Source organism: Bombyx mori, chromosome 28, assembly GCF_030269925.1.
Source record: "Bombyx mori chromosome 28, ASM3026992v2".
Taxonomy (NCBI): Eukaryota; Metazoa; Arthropoda; class Insecta; order Lepidoptera; family Bombycidae; genus Bombyx; species Bombyx mori.
The window spans coordinates 5,674,342-5,689,113 of record NC_085134.1 but is presented as its reverse complement, the minus strand read 5'-3'; the positions used below and the strand labels follow the sequence as shown (position 1 = coordinate 5,689,113).

Sequence of the window (14,772 nt, the reverse complement as noted above, 5' to 3'; positions counted from 1 at the left end):
ATTGCCTTTTAGAACAACGACTGGTAGGAGAATATAGCCTTTATTTGTTTTCAATTGAATCTCCAACCCGTAGTTCCGATGACATCTAAAACAAAAATCACTAAAAAAGTATATTCGTTTGACATATACCTACAATATATATAATAGTAGAATATAGTTAGATTTAAACAACTACAAACTAGAATTTTTATTGCAGTACGTTATTTCATTGTTACCCGTGTTTTAAATTCTGACATTGGAAACGTGCTGAGACAATATCCATTCGACGTACCTCCATATACAATAATGTACGTTCTTTAGTGTGTCTGTCGCCTAAGTTTCGCCTGTTACACCTTGATTCTAGATAAAACGTAATTGAAAGGCACGCTGGAATACGTTTCCAGACTTTAAAACGTAAACCGGATTTGTTTTCATTCCATAAAACGTTTCAAATTAAAAAATTTTATTAAAAAATATGCAGAGAAAGCTGAGAAATTTGTTTAGTGAGAGATATCTGAGTTTATAAGGGTATTTTAAATCATTTTTACACAGTAATATGAGAAATTGATGCGAACACTTCGTACGGTAAATTCTTATTGTTAAATCTTTAATTAGTTTAATTTATTAATAGCTGCTACTAAACAATACGAATAGAAATACCTTATTGGACAGACGTAAGCGGCTAATCAGCTACACCAGCTACAGTAATAAGTTCAGCAAATATCGACGCTTGAAAGGCAAACGTGACTAATAATAACGGCCGTTTTCAATAACCTATCTATCCTTAGTTTCGGTTACTAAAGATAGACAAATCTATTCTTTTGTCCTTACTTACGTTCCAATAACCTATCGACAGACAGCAGTTCCTATCGGATTTATCTATACATCGTCGGGAGGACGGATAGCCTACTAAAGATAGAACGCTCATACAAATCGTGCTTACTTCCGTTTCAATATGAGTTTTAAGTAACTCTCCGGTAGGCAGCGCTATCTCTAGTAAGGGCATTCGCTTATCTGTCAAAATCGGCCGGTTACATGTTTATCTTTCGAAAGTAAATCGCTATAATTTAATAATTGTTTCTCTTCATATTGGCATATTGTAGAAGTGATGATAGTGATATGGAATTATTTCAAATGATAATGGATTGTGATGCAGATAGTGACAGTGAGGCCGATATGATATGGTTAGGAAAATAAAGATCGTCTGAATTACATGGCGAAGATCAATAATTACGAATTTGACTATAGATTTCTGAGCAAAGGTGTTGTGAATGAATTGACTAATTTAATGAGACCATATTTGAGTGTAACGTCAAAAAGGTAAGATAAATTTTAACCATAAAAGTACTCGTTATTACAACTTATATTTGTTTATAGCAATAGCAAAATTATACCCAATTTTTTTTGTGTTACAAAATCACACTCAACAGGAATTCTATAATACTGCTGGATTCCCAAGGTGCCCTAAATGACATTCATATACTAATACAATAACCTGGTAGGCTATTTACCTTCATTCTTATTACACACTGATACCTCTACATTTTATATTTGTGTTACAAATTCAAATATAGGAGAGGAATTTAGAAATAGAAAAAGAGTATTTTGAATGTGTAATTTGTGTGCAATGCATCATTGATGTTTCAAAATGTTGTTGCTTGGTGGCCTGGGTCTACTCATGATACAACTATAATTAACCATTCCGATTGAAAAGGTATTTCTTATTTATATTATATTTTTATTTATTTATAAAATATTTTTATTTATTTATATTATATTTTTATTTATTTATATTATATATTTAGGTGTTTATATGAATTTAATATGACACTATTATAATAAATTATCTACATATCAAGAGAACATTGATAACAAGGTGGACTTGGAATTTGCCATTTGCTTGCCGATAGAGGCTATCCCCACAACCCTATCTTTTAACATGATTAATTAACCCACATACTCAATCGGAACGATTTAAAATGAATCACATATTAAAACAAGAAATACTATAGAGAGGTAATCTTTTTGTTAGTTAAGAGTTTGTTATTCTGTATTGTAAAATAAAGTAAGCGAATAATGTATAATTTTCAGATGCATTGGTGTTTGTAAAAGAAGACTCCCTGTATTATCATTGAAAAGTAGATTAAAACTAGAAAATATGCAAGCTGTTATTATAGCTGCCATGCTGCATAATATCGTCAGGAGTATGAATTTAGAAGAATTAGAATCAGAAATTTCAGTTGCAGATACATTACAGGAAAATTATATAATTGTTCGTAATAATTTTCCAGAACGTACATCTGAAATACAACTACTTATAAATAATTGCTTCCAAAGATAATTTATAAAATAAACTCCAATGATAATTTGACTATTTTTTATTTTCCAAAATGATAATTACATAGTGGTTAGTACATGCAAGATATTTAATTTAGAATTTGTACATATACTTAAAAAACAATCTAACATAAAATTATTATTGCCTACTTAATTTATGAAATCCTTTTAAGTAATTTTTTATTTTTTAATCTAGCATTATCTAAATCTGTTGAGTTGGGTAATCTATGTTATAGGTATAATCTGTGTCATTGCATTTTTCCCTCCATTACTGCTGCAAATTTTATACAAATTGTTTGTCTCTAAAAAGTTACGTTTAATAAATTCTATAAAACTATCCAAGTTATTTTTTAAATACGACAAAGTGGGTGAACAAACATATTTTGGTCCTTATCGAACCGGATTTGCAACAAACTCGAGTGTATTCAAATTGACTTGACCTCGGCAATATGAGCAAAATCACAGAACTTATCAATATTCTGGAGGAAAAAGCGGATCTGATATTAAAATGCACGACAAACATTAAAAAATGTCCGAAGACACGTATGACGAAGGGGTACGTAGAAACGAGGTTGAATACCATCGAAGATTACTGGCAAATATTTAAAGAAACACACGACACTCTTGTGAAGTCCCTCACCAAAGAAAAAAGATCGGATATATTATATTTCAAAGAAAATGTGTATAGCAATATTGAAGAGTTATATATGGATACAACATCAGATTTAAAGGATACTTTGTCCAATTTCGTACAAACTGCAGGTACCCCCACACCAATTAAACAACAAGATTTGAATATAAAATTACCCCATATACAATTACCTACGTTTACTGGACATTATGATGATTGGCCGACCTACAACGACATATTTACTTCACTTGTTCATCACAATATCACATTATCTAAAGTTCAAAAATTACATTACTTAAAGGCAAGTGTTGCTGATGAAGCGGCTTCTCTACTCAAACACATATCAGTGACTGAAAGCAATTATGAACAGGCATGGGACATTTTAAAACAGAGATATGGTAATAAGAAACTTATTGTTAATTCACTTTTAAGAAGATTGTTTCAACAACCAAAAATAAACACACCTAATGCCATTCAACTAAAAAGATTATTAGATACCACAACTGAATGCCTGAGCAGCCTACAAAACCTTAACTTACCTGTTGAGTCATGGGATTTAATTATCATCTACATAATTGTGCAACGACTGGATCCTGAAACACATAAAGCATGGGAAGAGTATAGTTTCCATAGAAATAGTGAAGACCTACCTACTTGGCAAGAAATGAAAAACTTTCTAGATTGTAAATTTAGAACAATGGAATTAGTAACATACACACCTCAAACAAAAGAATTGAAATCTTATAAACAAAAAACATTCCAAATTTCCACAACAGAAAAGATCTGTATTAAATGTAAAGAAAATCATACCCTTTGTCATTGTGAAGAATTTATTAAACTGTTACCAGATGAACGAATTGGTTTTGTGAAGAACAAGAATTTATGCTATAATTGCTTACTACCAGGACACCCAGTGTTTAAATGTCGACTCAGAATATCATGCAGAATCTGTGGTAAGCGGCACCATTCGTTACTACACAAAACAATCAATGGATTAGAGACAAACTATAAACAAGTTGAAGACACAAACATCCAACCAGGCCCTATAAAGGATAATGATGCAGACGTTGCTATACTGTCGCATATGGCGACAAAGAGGTCCACAGCATTGCTGGCCACAGCATTGATAACTGTTAAGAATAGTACAGGACATTATACAGTATTGCGCGCCTTAATAGATCAAGGGTCACAGGCTAATTTTATTAGTGAAAGAGCAGCACAACTTTTGAAAGTCAAAGGAACACCCACTAAGGGGACAATCACTGGAGTTGGATCTACACAAACGGAAGTAAATCTGGCAGTCCAGCTTGAAATATTATCTAGATACCAATGCAATTTCAAGCTCAACGTGGAAGCATATGTGATGCCTTCACGTTTAACAACATACTTACCGTCCACAACTATTGCCGACTCCACACTCACCTGGTCGCATTTGAAAGGTCTCAAGCTGGCAGATCCCACCTTTAATCAACCAGGGAGAGTTGATATGCTTCTAGGTGTAGAAGTATATGCAGCCATTCTGAAAAATGAAATTATTCGAGGTCCTCCTGGCTCTCCATGCGCACAACATACAAGTTTTGGATGGATTCTCTTTGGAAAGGTACACAATGACATTGAAGAAAGGAAAATAACAGTAATGCACCACCACATGGATTTTGATGAACTGTTACACACATTATGGGAGTTAGACTATGATAATCAAAGAAAACTTACACAAGAAGAGGAACTCTGTGAGAACATTTATTATGAAAATGTTAGGAGAGACAATGAAGGAAGATACATTGTGAAATTACCTTTTAAATCATATGTCATACTAAGTACAGAAGGTAATACCAGGGATATAGCACTAAGAAGATTAACACAACTAGAGAGAAGATTACAGAGAGACATGAAGTTAAGGACAGAATACACTAAAGTGATGCAAGAATATATTGAATTGAATCATATGGAAGAAGTACCAGAAGAAGAATTAGGGAAACCCTCTGTCTACCTTCCTCATCATGCAGTTGTAAAGGATACAAGTGAGACTACCAAAGTAAGAACTGTGTTCAATGCCTCCTCAATGGGATCTAATAATGTTTCCATTAATGATGAGTTACTAGTTGGCCCACAATTGCAAGAAGACATGAGATCATTGGTTATGAGATGGAGACTAAAACGAGTTTGTTTCATAGCAGATATTGAGAAAATGTATCGGCAGATATTGGTTACCAAACAGGATGCAGATTACCAACGAATCTTGTGGAGAATTGATCCAAATTTTAAAGTCAAAGATTACAGATTGCTTCGGGTAACATTTGGAACTGCTTCAGCTCCGTTCCTTGCTGTAAGAACTCTACAACAAGTTGCAGAAGATGAAGGCAAAGATTTCCCTGAAGCAGCTAGAATGATTAAGGAAGACTTCTGGATGGATGACTTATTATCTGGTAACGATACAGTAAGTGAAGCCATGGAATCAGCAAGAAATGTTAGTGACATTTTGAATCGTGGCGGTTTCAAATTACAAAAATGGTCTTCTAACAGTATTGAATTTATGAAAAATATTTCACCTACAGAAAGAAGTACATTGATAAATGTGGATATGAACCTGGGAGGAACTGTTAGAACATTAGGGTTATCATGGAATATAGGAGATGATGTGCTACAGTATAATCTTAATTTGCCAGAAGTGCCACTTACCATCACTAAGAGAAGTATACTTGCTGAGATACAACGCTTATTTGATCCACTTGGTTGGATAGCACCTGCCTTGTTACCTGGAAAACTAATAATACAAAGACTATGGTTGAAAAGACTTACCTGGGATGAAGAAGTAGACTCTGAAACTAAAAGAGATTGGTTAGAGATGAGAAACAACTTAAATTATTTAAAGGAAATTAAAATACCACGCTGGTTACTTATTACTAGTGATGTCATAGAAGATGTGTCAATACATGGATTTTGTGATGCATCAACAATTGCATATGGAGCAGTTGCTTACCTGAGAGTCAAAACTTACAATAATGAATATAAAACTATGCTGATAGCAGCGAAGACTAGAGTCGCACCTGTTAAACCAGTCTCACTGCCCCGTTTGGAACTGTGCGGTGCGGTGTTATTATCAAAGCTCTTGAAACACATCAGTCGTGCTACACGGATACCAAGGAAACAAATCTTTGCTTGGACAGATTCTACCATAGTACTATCATGGCTTACTGGAGACCCGACAAGATGGCAAACATTTGTGAGAAATCGTGTAGTAACAGTGCTTGACAATATTGGAAATGCATGGTATCATGTACAGTCTCAAGACAACCCTGCAGACATAGCATCAAGAGGAATGCTTCTTTCAGATCTCAAAGAATTTAGTTTATGGTGGAACGGCCCTAAATGGCTCACCCATGAAGAAATATTGATGTCTTGTGGAGATAATATTTCTACTGACCTAGAGTTGAGAAGTACAATTATCAATACAAACATAAAAATAGACAATAATCATAATGAAGGAAATTATATACACAATCAATTTGAAAACTTTAACAACTTGATGGAACTACAAAGAACTATTGTGTACTGCAAAAAATTCTTGAATTTTAAACGAAGTAGCGATAACATTAGTACAAAGTGCTTCAGCCCACTGGAGTTAACAGAGGCTCTTGAAACATGTGTGCGGTTAGCACAACATAATGATTTTGAACATGAAATCCACGATTTGTTACAAGGGACTGGAGTAAGTAATAGAAGTGTACTGAAGAATCTCAATCCTTATCTAGACAAGAAAGGTCTTCTCAGAGTAGGCGGTCGATTACGAAATGCGGAAATGGAAAATGACGCTAAATATCCTATGATCATAAGTCATAAGAACCCCATTGCAACATTGATAGTTAGTGATGCACACTTGAAGACACTTCATGGAGGACTCCAACTCACAATGAATTTTGTTAGATCAAGATTCTGGATCATAAGAGTAAAATCATTAATATCAGCTACAATACATAAATGTTTAATATGTGCAAAGCAGAAGGCTAAGGTCCGACACCAACTCATGGGAGACTTACCTGCAGCACGAGTAACACCCACTCGTCCATTCCTACACTCAGGAGTAGATTTTGCAGGCCCACTACAGATTCTGGTTTCCAGAGGAAGAGGCATGAAATGCACTAAGGGATACATATGTATATTTATATGCATGTCAACTAAAGCAATCCACTTGGAACTGGTTGGAGATTTAAGCACCGAGTCATTTTTAGGATGTTTTAGAAGATTTGTTGCCAGAAGAGGTCGATGCTCCCACATTTGGAGTGATCAAGGTACAAACTTTGTAGGAGCCAGTAAAGAATTAGCTAAAATGTGGCAAGAAGCAAAATTAAGTATACCTGAAGATTTAATAAACATTTTAGCTGAAGATGGAACCCATTGGCACTTTAACCCACCTTATAGCCCAAATTTTGGAGGTTTATGGGAAGCTGGGGTGAAATCTATAAAATATCACTTAAGAAGAATTCTTGATAGAACACTTACCTTTGAAGAGATGTCCACCACACTGTGCCAGATTGAAGCCTGCTTAAACTCGCGGCCACTATGTCCAATAGATCATAATGATATTGACAATTTAAATGTACTTACTCCTGGACACTTTCTCATTGGAGAAGCTCCAATCAATGTACCTGAACCAGATCTTAGCCAGGTGAATGTAAACAGACTGTCTAGATGGCAACATACTCAGAGGATACTTCAAAACTTTTGGCATAAATGGAAGACGGAATATCTCACACGTTTACAACAAAGACCTAAATGGTTAACTATAAAGGAGGAGTTTAAAATTGGAGAAGTGGTTCTGATTAAGGAAGATCACCTTCCTCCAGGCAAATGGGCCTTAGGTCGCATAGTTGATAAATATCCTGGCTCTGATAACATCTGTAGAGTTTACAGCTTAAAATGTTGTGGTAAATTGATTAAGAGATCCATTAGTAGACTGTGTAAATTGCCAATTAATGAATAACTTTCATTTAACTTAAAATTTGGTTACTTTATAAACTTTATTGTTTTGTTTTTTACTAAATTAAATTTAAGTAAATCTATAAATATATTTAATACAAATAGTTAACAATTAATTGGCAATAATGGTTAAAGGATTGGTAAAGAAGGATGTTTAAAAAATAGATATTTATTCATGTAAAGTTAATGATACATTAAGAATGACCTAATGTTCATAAAATTCACCTATTTATTATAGGTTGTTTTGTACTTTCTGATATGTATTTTAAAATCTGATTTATGTTTGATATTGTAAATTCTAGTAATTTGTTTGGTTAAACTCTTGGAGCTTATCAGAATGAAAACTTACAATTTTGCTATGATTTACTGTGTTTCTCAAAAACTTCGTTTTTGGGGGGGCGGTATGTTGAGTTGGGTAATCTATGTTATAGGTATAATCTGTGTCATTGCATTTTTCCCTCCATTACTGCTGCAAATTTTATACAAATTGTTTGTCTCTAAAAAGTTACGTTTAATAAATTCTATAAAACTATCCAAGTTATTTTTTAAATACGACAAAGTGGGTGAACAAACAAAATCTAACTTAAGTTTTGCTACAACAATCTCCTTTTCTTCATTTTCCAAGTCAAGTCTCTTTTTTGCTATTAGATATTCTGCTAATGCATTGCATTTCTTTTCTTCCATCTTGTTTCCGCTTGGCTGTAAAAGTGTTAAAAATACATGTGACCTACAACAATATGCATGCTTTATCCAAAATGTCATCTGCAATCCTTACCACCTCCAGCCTGTAACAAAGAGCATAATTATTTCAAATACTATGTACGGCAACCTAAAGAAAAAATCATGTTTGTCAATGTGTTATTAGAGACAAACTATCAACTAATTATACTAACCTTACTAAGGTTGTTTCTTATGTTGCCGTAGCGTTCTTTAAGTTTTCCCATTTTAGTCGAAGTTGCGATGGAGTTCATGGGAAACGACGAATCGACGAATTAATATCATTTACAAGGGTTTGCCAAGCCTGCTGCTTCAATTTATTGTTTGTGGCATTTGTTGCCTTATTATTGATGTGTTTTTTCGCCGCCACAAGTTCTGCTAGAATCATCGTCTCATCTTTTGTCATGGGTGCTGCCTTTCTTGACTGAAAAAGATATATTTTCTAAACTTGAACTCGAGTCTTCAAAGTAAAATTATTATTATCAATGTAGTTCATAGATACTTACAGAATTCATTTTATTTCACTGTAGCTCTTTAACTTTAAACACACTTAGAATTATAAACGAAAGTTTTAAAGCGTTTTGGAGGCAAGTCATCATCTAATATAGTAGGTAAACAAGAGAAAAACAAACAAAAGAAACCGATCACTGCTTATTGGCAAACGGACTGTCAAAACGTTTCGTTTCATAATTTCGACTAGGATAAAAATAGCAAAACGTCCAATTTAAAAAAATCTACATATTTTTTTACTACTTTTTGTTATAAACAAATGTGTTTATGATAGTCTACGATATGTTGGTTAAATTATAGTTATAATTTAGAATAAAATAAAATAAGTCTTGATCCTGATGTTGTTTCGTATTTGTAGTAGAACGAAACGTATCAAGAGGCTCGGATAGGTCGGAGGGAAGAAGCTATCTACTGTTAGTTAAAGAGAGATAGCACTTATCCGTGATTGTGAAACGCAAAATAAGGATAGATACGCTCTTGCTGATATTCGGCGATAGCTATCTATCCGTAAACTCAGATACGTTATTGAAAACGGCCGTAAGCGATAATGCATGAACTTTACAGTAGACTAATTTGAAGTTGAAGTATGTACCTGAAAAAAATTCGATTTTAACGAATCTAGCTGTAGGATTGAAATGATTTTAATAGACCTAGAAATATTATTTTTTTGCGCATCGAATATGGTTATTGCCAATCATTTATGTATAAAGCAGTTATTGACGCTTAGACACGTTTGCCTTTCAAGCGTCGATATGTATGTATTTCTCATTAAACTGTGTTTTCTATAAAGATCTACTAACGTTGCTGGTAGCAGAGTAATAGTAATAGTGATCTAGCATGGATATCTATCACGATCCTACATTTCTGCCGCGAAGCGATCACATGTTCCGATTGAAAAGTTTAAACTACCCTCAAACGACTAAGCTAAGTAAGTTAGGAACCTTGTAGTACTATTACGAACATTATCGACTTGCCGTTTCCAGGCACATTCCAGGTAAAAAAACAAACAAACAAATTTATTTTGAACAAATTTAGTTCAAACTTGTTTTAATTTTGAGGAGGAAATACAATGACCAGCATCGGTGATTTTATTTACAAAAGTATTTTCTGTCCGAGATGCGACACTTTCGTCTACTCTGTTATTATTGAGGCCATAGACAAGAGAAGAGTTTTAAATGACAAAGAACAATGGCAGCTTTCTATACAACATTTTACCTGATATCTATTTGAGGCGTCTTGAAACAAAAAAATACTAAAACGATAGGAATAACATAGCTTAAGCTTAATCAGAAATATTTTTGGTATTAGAAAGTCACAAAAAAAAAGATATCAACGTGTTTACTTTATAATTTGAGGTTATCTATCAATAAATAGATTTCTCTGATTTTTGTAGGCACGGACTATAACAAATTAAAAAAATAAGTAAATGACATGTTTAAATAACATTTTAGTTTCATTATCATAGATGAACCAAGGATACACTTCTAATACTACTCGAGTAGGTACCCTTAGCAATTGCAGAGCTACCTCGGTAAATATACATATTATATAGTTTGTTCTTTCTTCTTTGTAAATGTGTATAATGTGTGTCAGAGATAGGTACTTTTAACCTTTTGAACGAATTAGTCACATATTTGCGACAAACGAAGGCTTGCAAAGCTAATTTAGTATAGTAGAATTATTTTGATTTTTGTCCGTGCAGTTTGGGTCATAAAAAATCGGAGCGGTGAAGCAAGTATTTCGCTCTCTCTTCCACTCACGAGCCTTATGGACGGGCATAGTCATGCGCATTATGTCAGTTGATAGACTGTTCAAATCATTGTCATCTGAAGTGCTGGCATTACTATTATGTATTTCGTTATTTAAGTACTAATTGTAACAAAGGATAATTAATATTATTATTTTCATTTTAAATACTTTATGAATATTATTCATTATCAAAAAATATTGCTTTTTGTCCCAATAGTATAAATGCCATCCTTTACAAATGTATTAAACCGGAAGTACACAAAAATCGAATTAAAAGCTTATTAAATTAACATTTTTTCGTGGCTTTGCCACGTAAATCTAACATCGTATAAAGAACGAGCAAATAAAATGATGAAGTTTCGTTTATGTCTTAATCTAAGACGCCTTTTAAAACATTCAGGTAAAAAATTGCCATTGTTCTTTACGGCCTCCATCATTCGTCATGAACGACATCAGTAACTGGAAACTAGGATTAGCAAGCTAAAGTGGCAGTGGGCAGGTCACATAGCGCGAAGATCGGACGGCGCATGGGGCAGAAAGATCCTCGAGTGGAGACCACGTACTGGCAAAAGCAGTGTGGGACGGCCACCTACCAGATGGACCGACGACCTGGTGAAAATTACTGGGTCACGTTGGATGCAGGGGGCAACGAACCGGCCGCACTGGACATCAGTCGGAGAAGCCTATGTTCAGCAGTGGACAGTAGACAGGCTGAGATGATGATGATGATGATGATGATGAACTGGAAACTTCCATCTGGAGTTCTTGCAGGATAGTGGTCGGTGCACCACGGTTCCTAAGAAACGTGGATCTCCATGAGGACCTAGAGCTTGACTCAGTCTGTAAGTATCTACAGTCGGCATCATTGCGCCACTTTGAGAAGGCGGTACGACATGAGCACACTCTTGTCGTGGCCGCTGGGAGTTACATACCCGATCTTGTAGACCGAATGGTAAATAGTCGACGTCGCCCAAAACACGTCATTACGGATCCGCTCGATCCATTAACGGTGCCTTTAGGTACCACAAGCACCGGTCACCGTCCTCGTCGAACCCGTCGCTTGCGACAAAGGACTTGACGCGCGAATTAACCCACAAACACTGCCCACTGAGTTTCTCGCCGGATCTTCTCAGTGGGTCGCGTTTCCGATCAGGTGGTAGATTCTACGAAGCACTGCTCTTGCTAGGGCCAGTGCTAGCAACACTTCTAGTTTGAGCCCCGTGAGTTCACCTACATATTAGAGTGAAGCTGCTATTTTAAGGCTATCAGCAAAGGTAGGAAAAAAAAACTGGAGTTACTCGAGCAGGCTAGAGTCAATTTGCAGCTATAACGTCACACGATTACAATCCTAGGTACATAGCCTGCAAAGTTTCTCGCCGGATCTTCTCAGTGGGTCGCGATTCCTATCCGGTAGTAGATTAATTCGCGAAGCATCTGCTTTTGAATTGTTAGGCCTCCACCAGAGGCGCTCTGGCAGCTGTTATCTGAGTCCGTGTAAGAAGCAATAATTTCTTCACAAAAAAAATAGACAACAACATTGGTTATTACTTACGAACGGTATTGAAGTATTCGGGAGTAATGGACAGAATGAGAACTACGTTTACGGTTTGATCGCTGATTTTTTTATCATACTAATACTGTTTTTAAAGTTTTGAATACATACTTTGCAATTTATCGTGATCGTGAACAACTCTGTATTAAGTCGTAAAAGAAGTTTTAATTATGATATTGAGGTCGTATTGGACCGACAAGCCTCTATTTGTATGGCTTAATTGTTATCAGCCGATTATCATCGAAACTTCACCAACAAAGTAGGTATTTCATTTTTTATTATTTTATTACAGTTTCTTTAAGGCAAGCAGTGCTCGTAGAAGGGCAGGTGAGCCTAAATAGCTTTCCTGACATGGCGACTGCATTATCGACAAGACAAACAATCATGCAAACAAACATTATGCGTACTCAACCATTTGTGGACATAAGGCCTTACATACCTACAACTCGTGTTGAGAAAATACTTTTATTTTTTAGTTTGAGAATAAAGCACGGTGCACATTTATTAAAATCTGCATTTACATTTTATTGTCATGAATAAGATAAGTTCATAATGAAATGGCATACGAAAAAAATAAAATTGTTTAATTATTCGCGTCACACGTTTTGGTTTGAACGGTCGTCATCTAACGCTTTTTATAAATGTCCTAAATGAGTATCTAAAATATCGTAATACTAATGTAAATTCTTAACAAAGACTAATGCCAAAATTTGAATACCTAAGAGTTATAATTTTTTTGTATAAAACATAACAAGTGTGCAACAAGGTTTACCTCTTCAAAGTGCATTTATTATTTGTCATACTTTAGTACCTCCGCAGCGCGGTGCTTTTACCTGTTATCGCCTGTACAATATTTGTCTGTTTGCCTGCTCGCGCCGTCGCTCCAAGGGATTTGGGGTTCAATAGAGATTTGATACGAGTACCTCCTATGCGTTAGGCTATTTTCAAACACAAGAACTCAATAGCTTGAAGCAATTCATTTAAAAAAGATTTTGTTTCTCGCAAAGAACTTTCGCGAATTTTCTTTTTTTGAAGCGCGTTGTTTATGATAACTTTTGAGAACTTTGTATTACGTATCAATCCCTATAAGTTTTTTTGTAATTAATGTATGCGAAATTTACCTACACCCAATTAATATAATTTAGTTAGAAGTCGTCGTGGCCTAAAGGATAGATACGATGCCCGGTGCATTCGTATCGACCAATGCGACTGTGCTGGTGTTCGAACCTCGCAAGCAATCACCAATTCTCCTAACGAAATACGTACTCAACAATTATTTACGATTGACTTCCACAGTGAAGGAATAACATTGGGTAGTAATCATAATTAAACCCCTCGAAAATTACAATTTGCATAAATACTGGTGGCCGGACATCTTGTGAGCCCGCTTCGGTAGCACCACTCTGCCTATTTCTGTCGTGTTGCAGTAAATACTGGTGGTAGGACCTCTTGTAAGTCCCCGCGGGTAGGTACCACCACCCCGCCTATTTCTGCCGTGAAGCAGTAATGCGTTTCGGTTTGAAGGGTGGGGCAGCCGTTGTAACTATAATGAGACCTTAGAACTTATATCTCAAGGTGGGTGGCGCATTTACGTTGTAGATGTCTATGGGTTCCAGTAACCACTTAACACCAGGTGGACTGTGAGCTCGTCCATCCATCTAAGCAATAAAAAAAAAAAAAAATGCCCCTCTCGAGGAGGTTTGCGGTATTTAGGTACATTTTATTGATGTCTATGGGTTTCGGTAACCACTTAACACTTGTGAAGTCATTAACCTTTATACGCTTTATGGAGAGAGAGAACATGACATTCTCTACACGTCACCAATAGTCACCATAATATTTTGAGTCTAAAATATTCTAAAAGATTGGCAGTGGACAATTTCCTCGTGTTGTCCGTGAATCCACGGCAGTAACTGACAACAAAGTGTAAAATAGCGTTTTAAAAGATAAACTTAACAGCTTCATTCTGTTTTAAATGCTATTAAATTGCATAATGCATAATGCATTTATAATATCTTCATGTACCTATTTATTTTTGCTACCTATTCGCTAGCAGCCAAAGAGCTATCCCAACTACGCGGTAACTCGTAGATGACCTCACGGGGCTTAAACCTGTGCCAATGTGCCAACACTAACCCTAGCAAGAGCAGCGCTTCGCAGAATCTACCACCGGATCGAAATCGCGACCCACACTGAAGATCGGCGAGAAACTCAGTGAGTTGTATCTATGAGTTAGTTCGCTTGTCAAACACTTCGTCGTAATGGACGAGTTCAATGGGATCGGAGACTGATGCTTGAAAAGCACCGAGAGTGAATCCGG

At 35.5% G+C, this 14,772-nt stretch overlaps 1 protein-coding gene and 1 long non-coding RNA gene across 2 annotated transcripts; both read left to right on the top strand.

Moving 5' to 3' along the window:
* Window positions 1-2,845: 2,845 nt before the first annotated feature.
* LOC119630722 (uncharacterized) lies at window positions 2,846-7,928 on the top strand. The gene is made up of 3 exons (XM_038021087.1): window positions 2,846-2,872; window positions 3,249-3,345; window positions 3,796-7,928. Exons 1-3 carry the CDS (start codon window positions 2,846-2,848, stop codon window positions 7,926-7,928), a joined length of 4,257 nt encoding a protein of 1,418 aa, XP_037877015.1.
* A 2,277-nt stretch (window positions 7,929-10,205) lies between these two features.
* On the top strand, window positions 10,206-13,031 carry LOC110386942 (uncharacterized). The gene is made up of 2 exons (XR_002431945.3): window positions 10,206-11,742; window positions 12,745-13,031. It is a non-coding gene; the product is annotated as an uncharacterized LOC110386942 (long non-coding RNA).
* The last annotated feature ends 1,741 nt before the right edge of the window (window positions 13,032-14,772 follow it).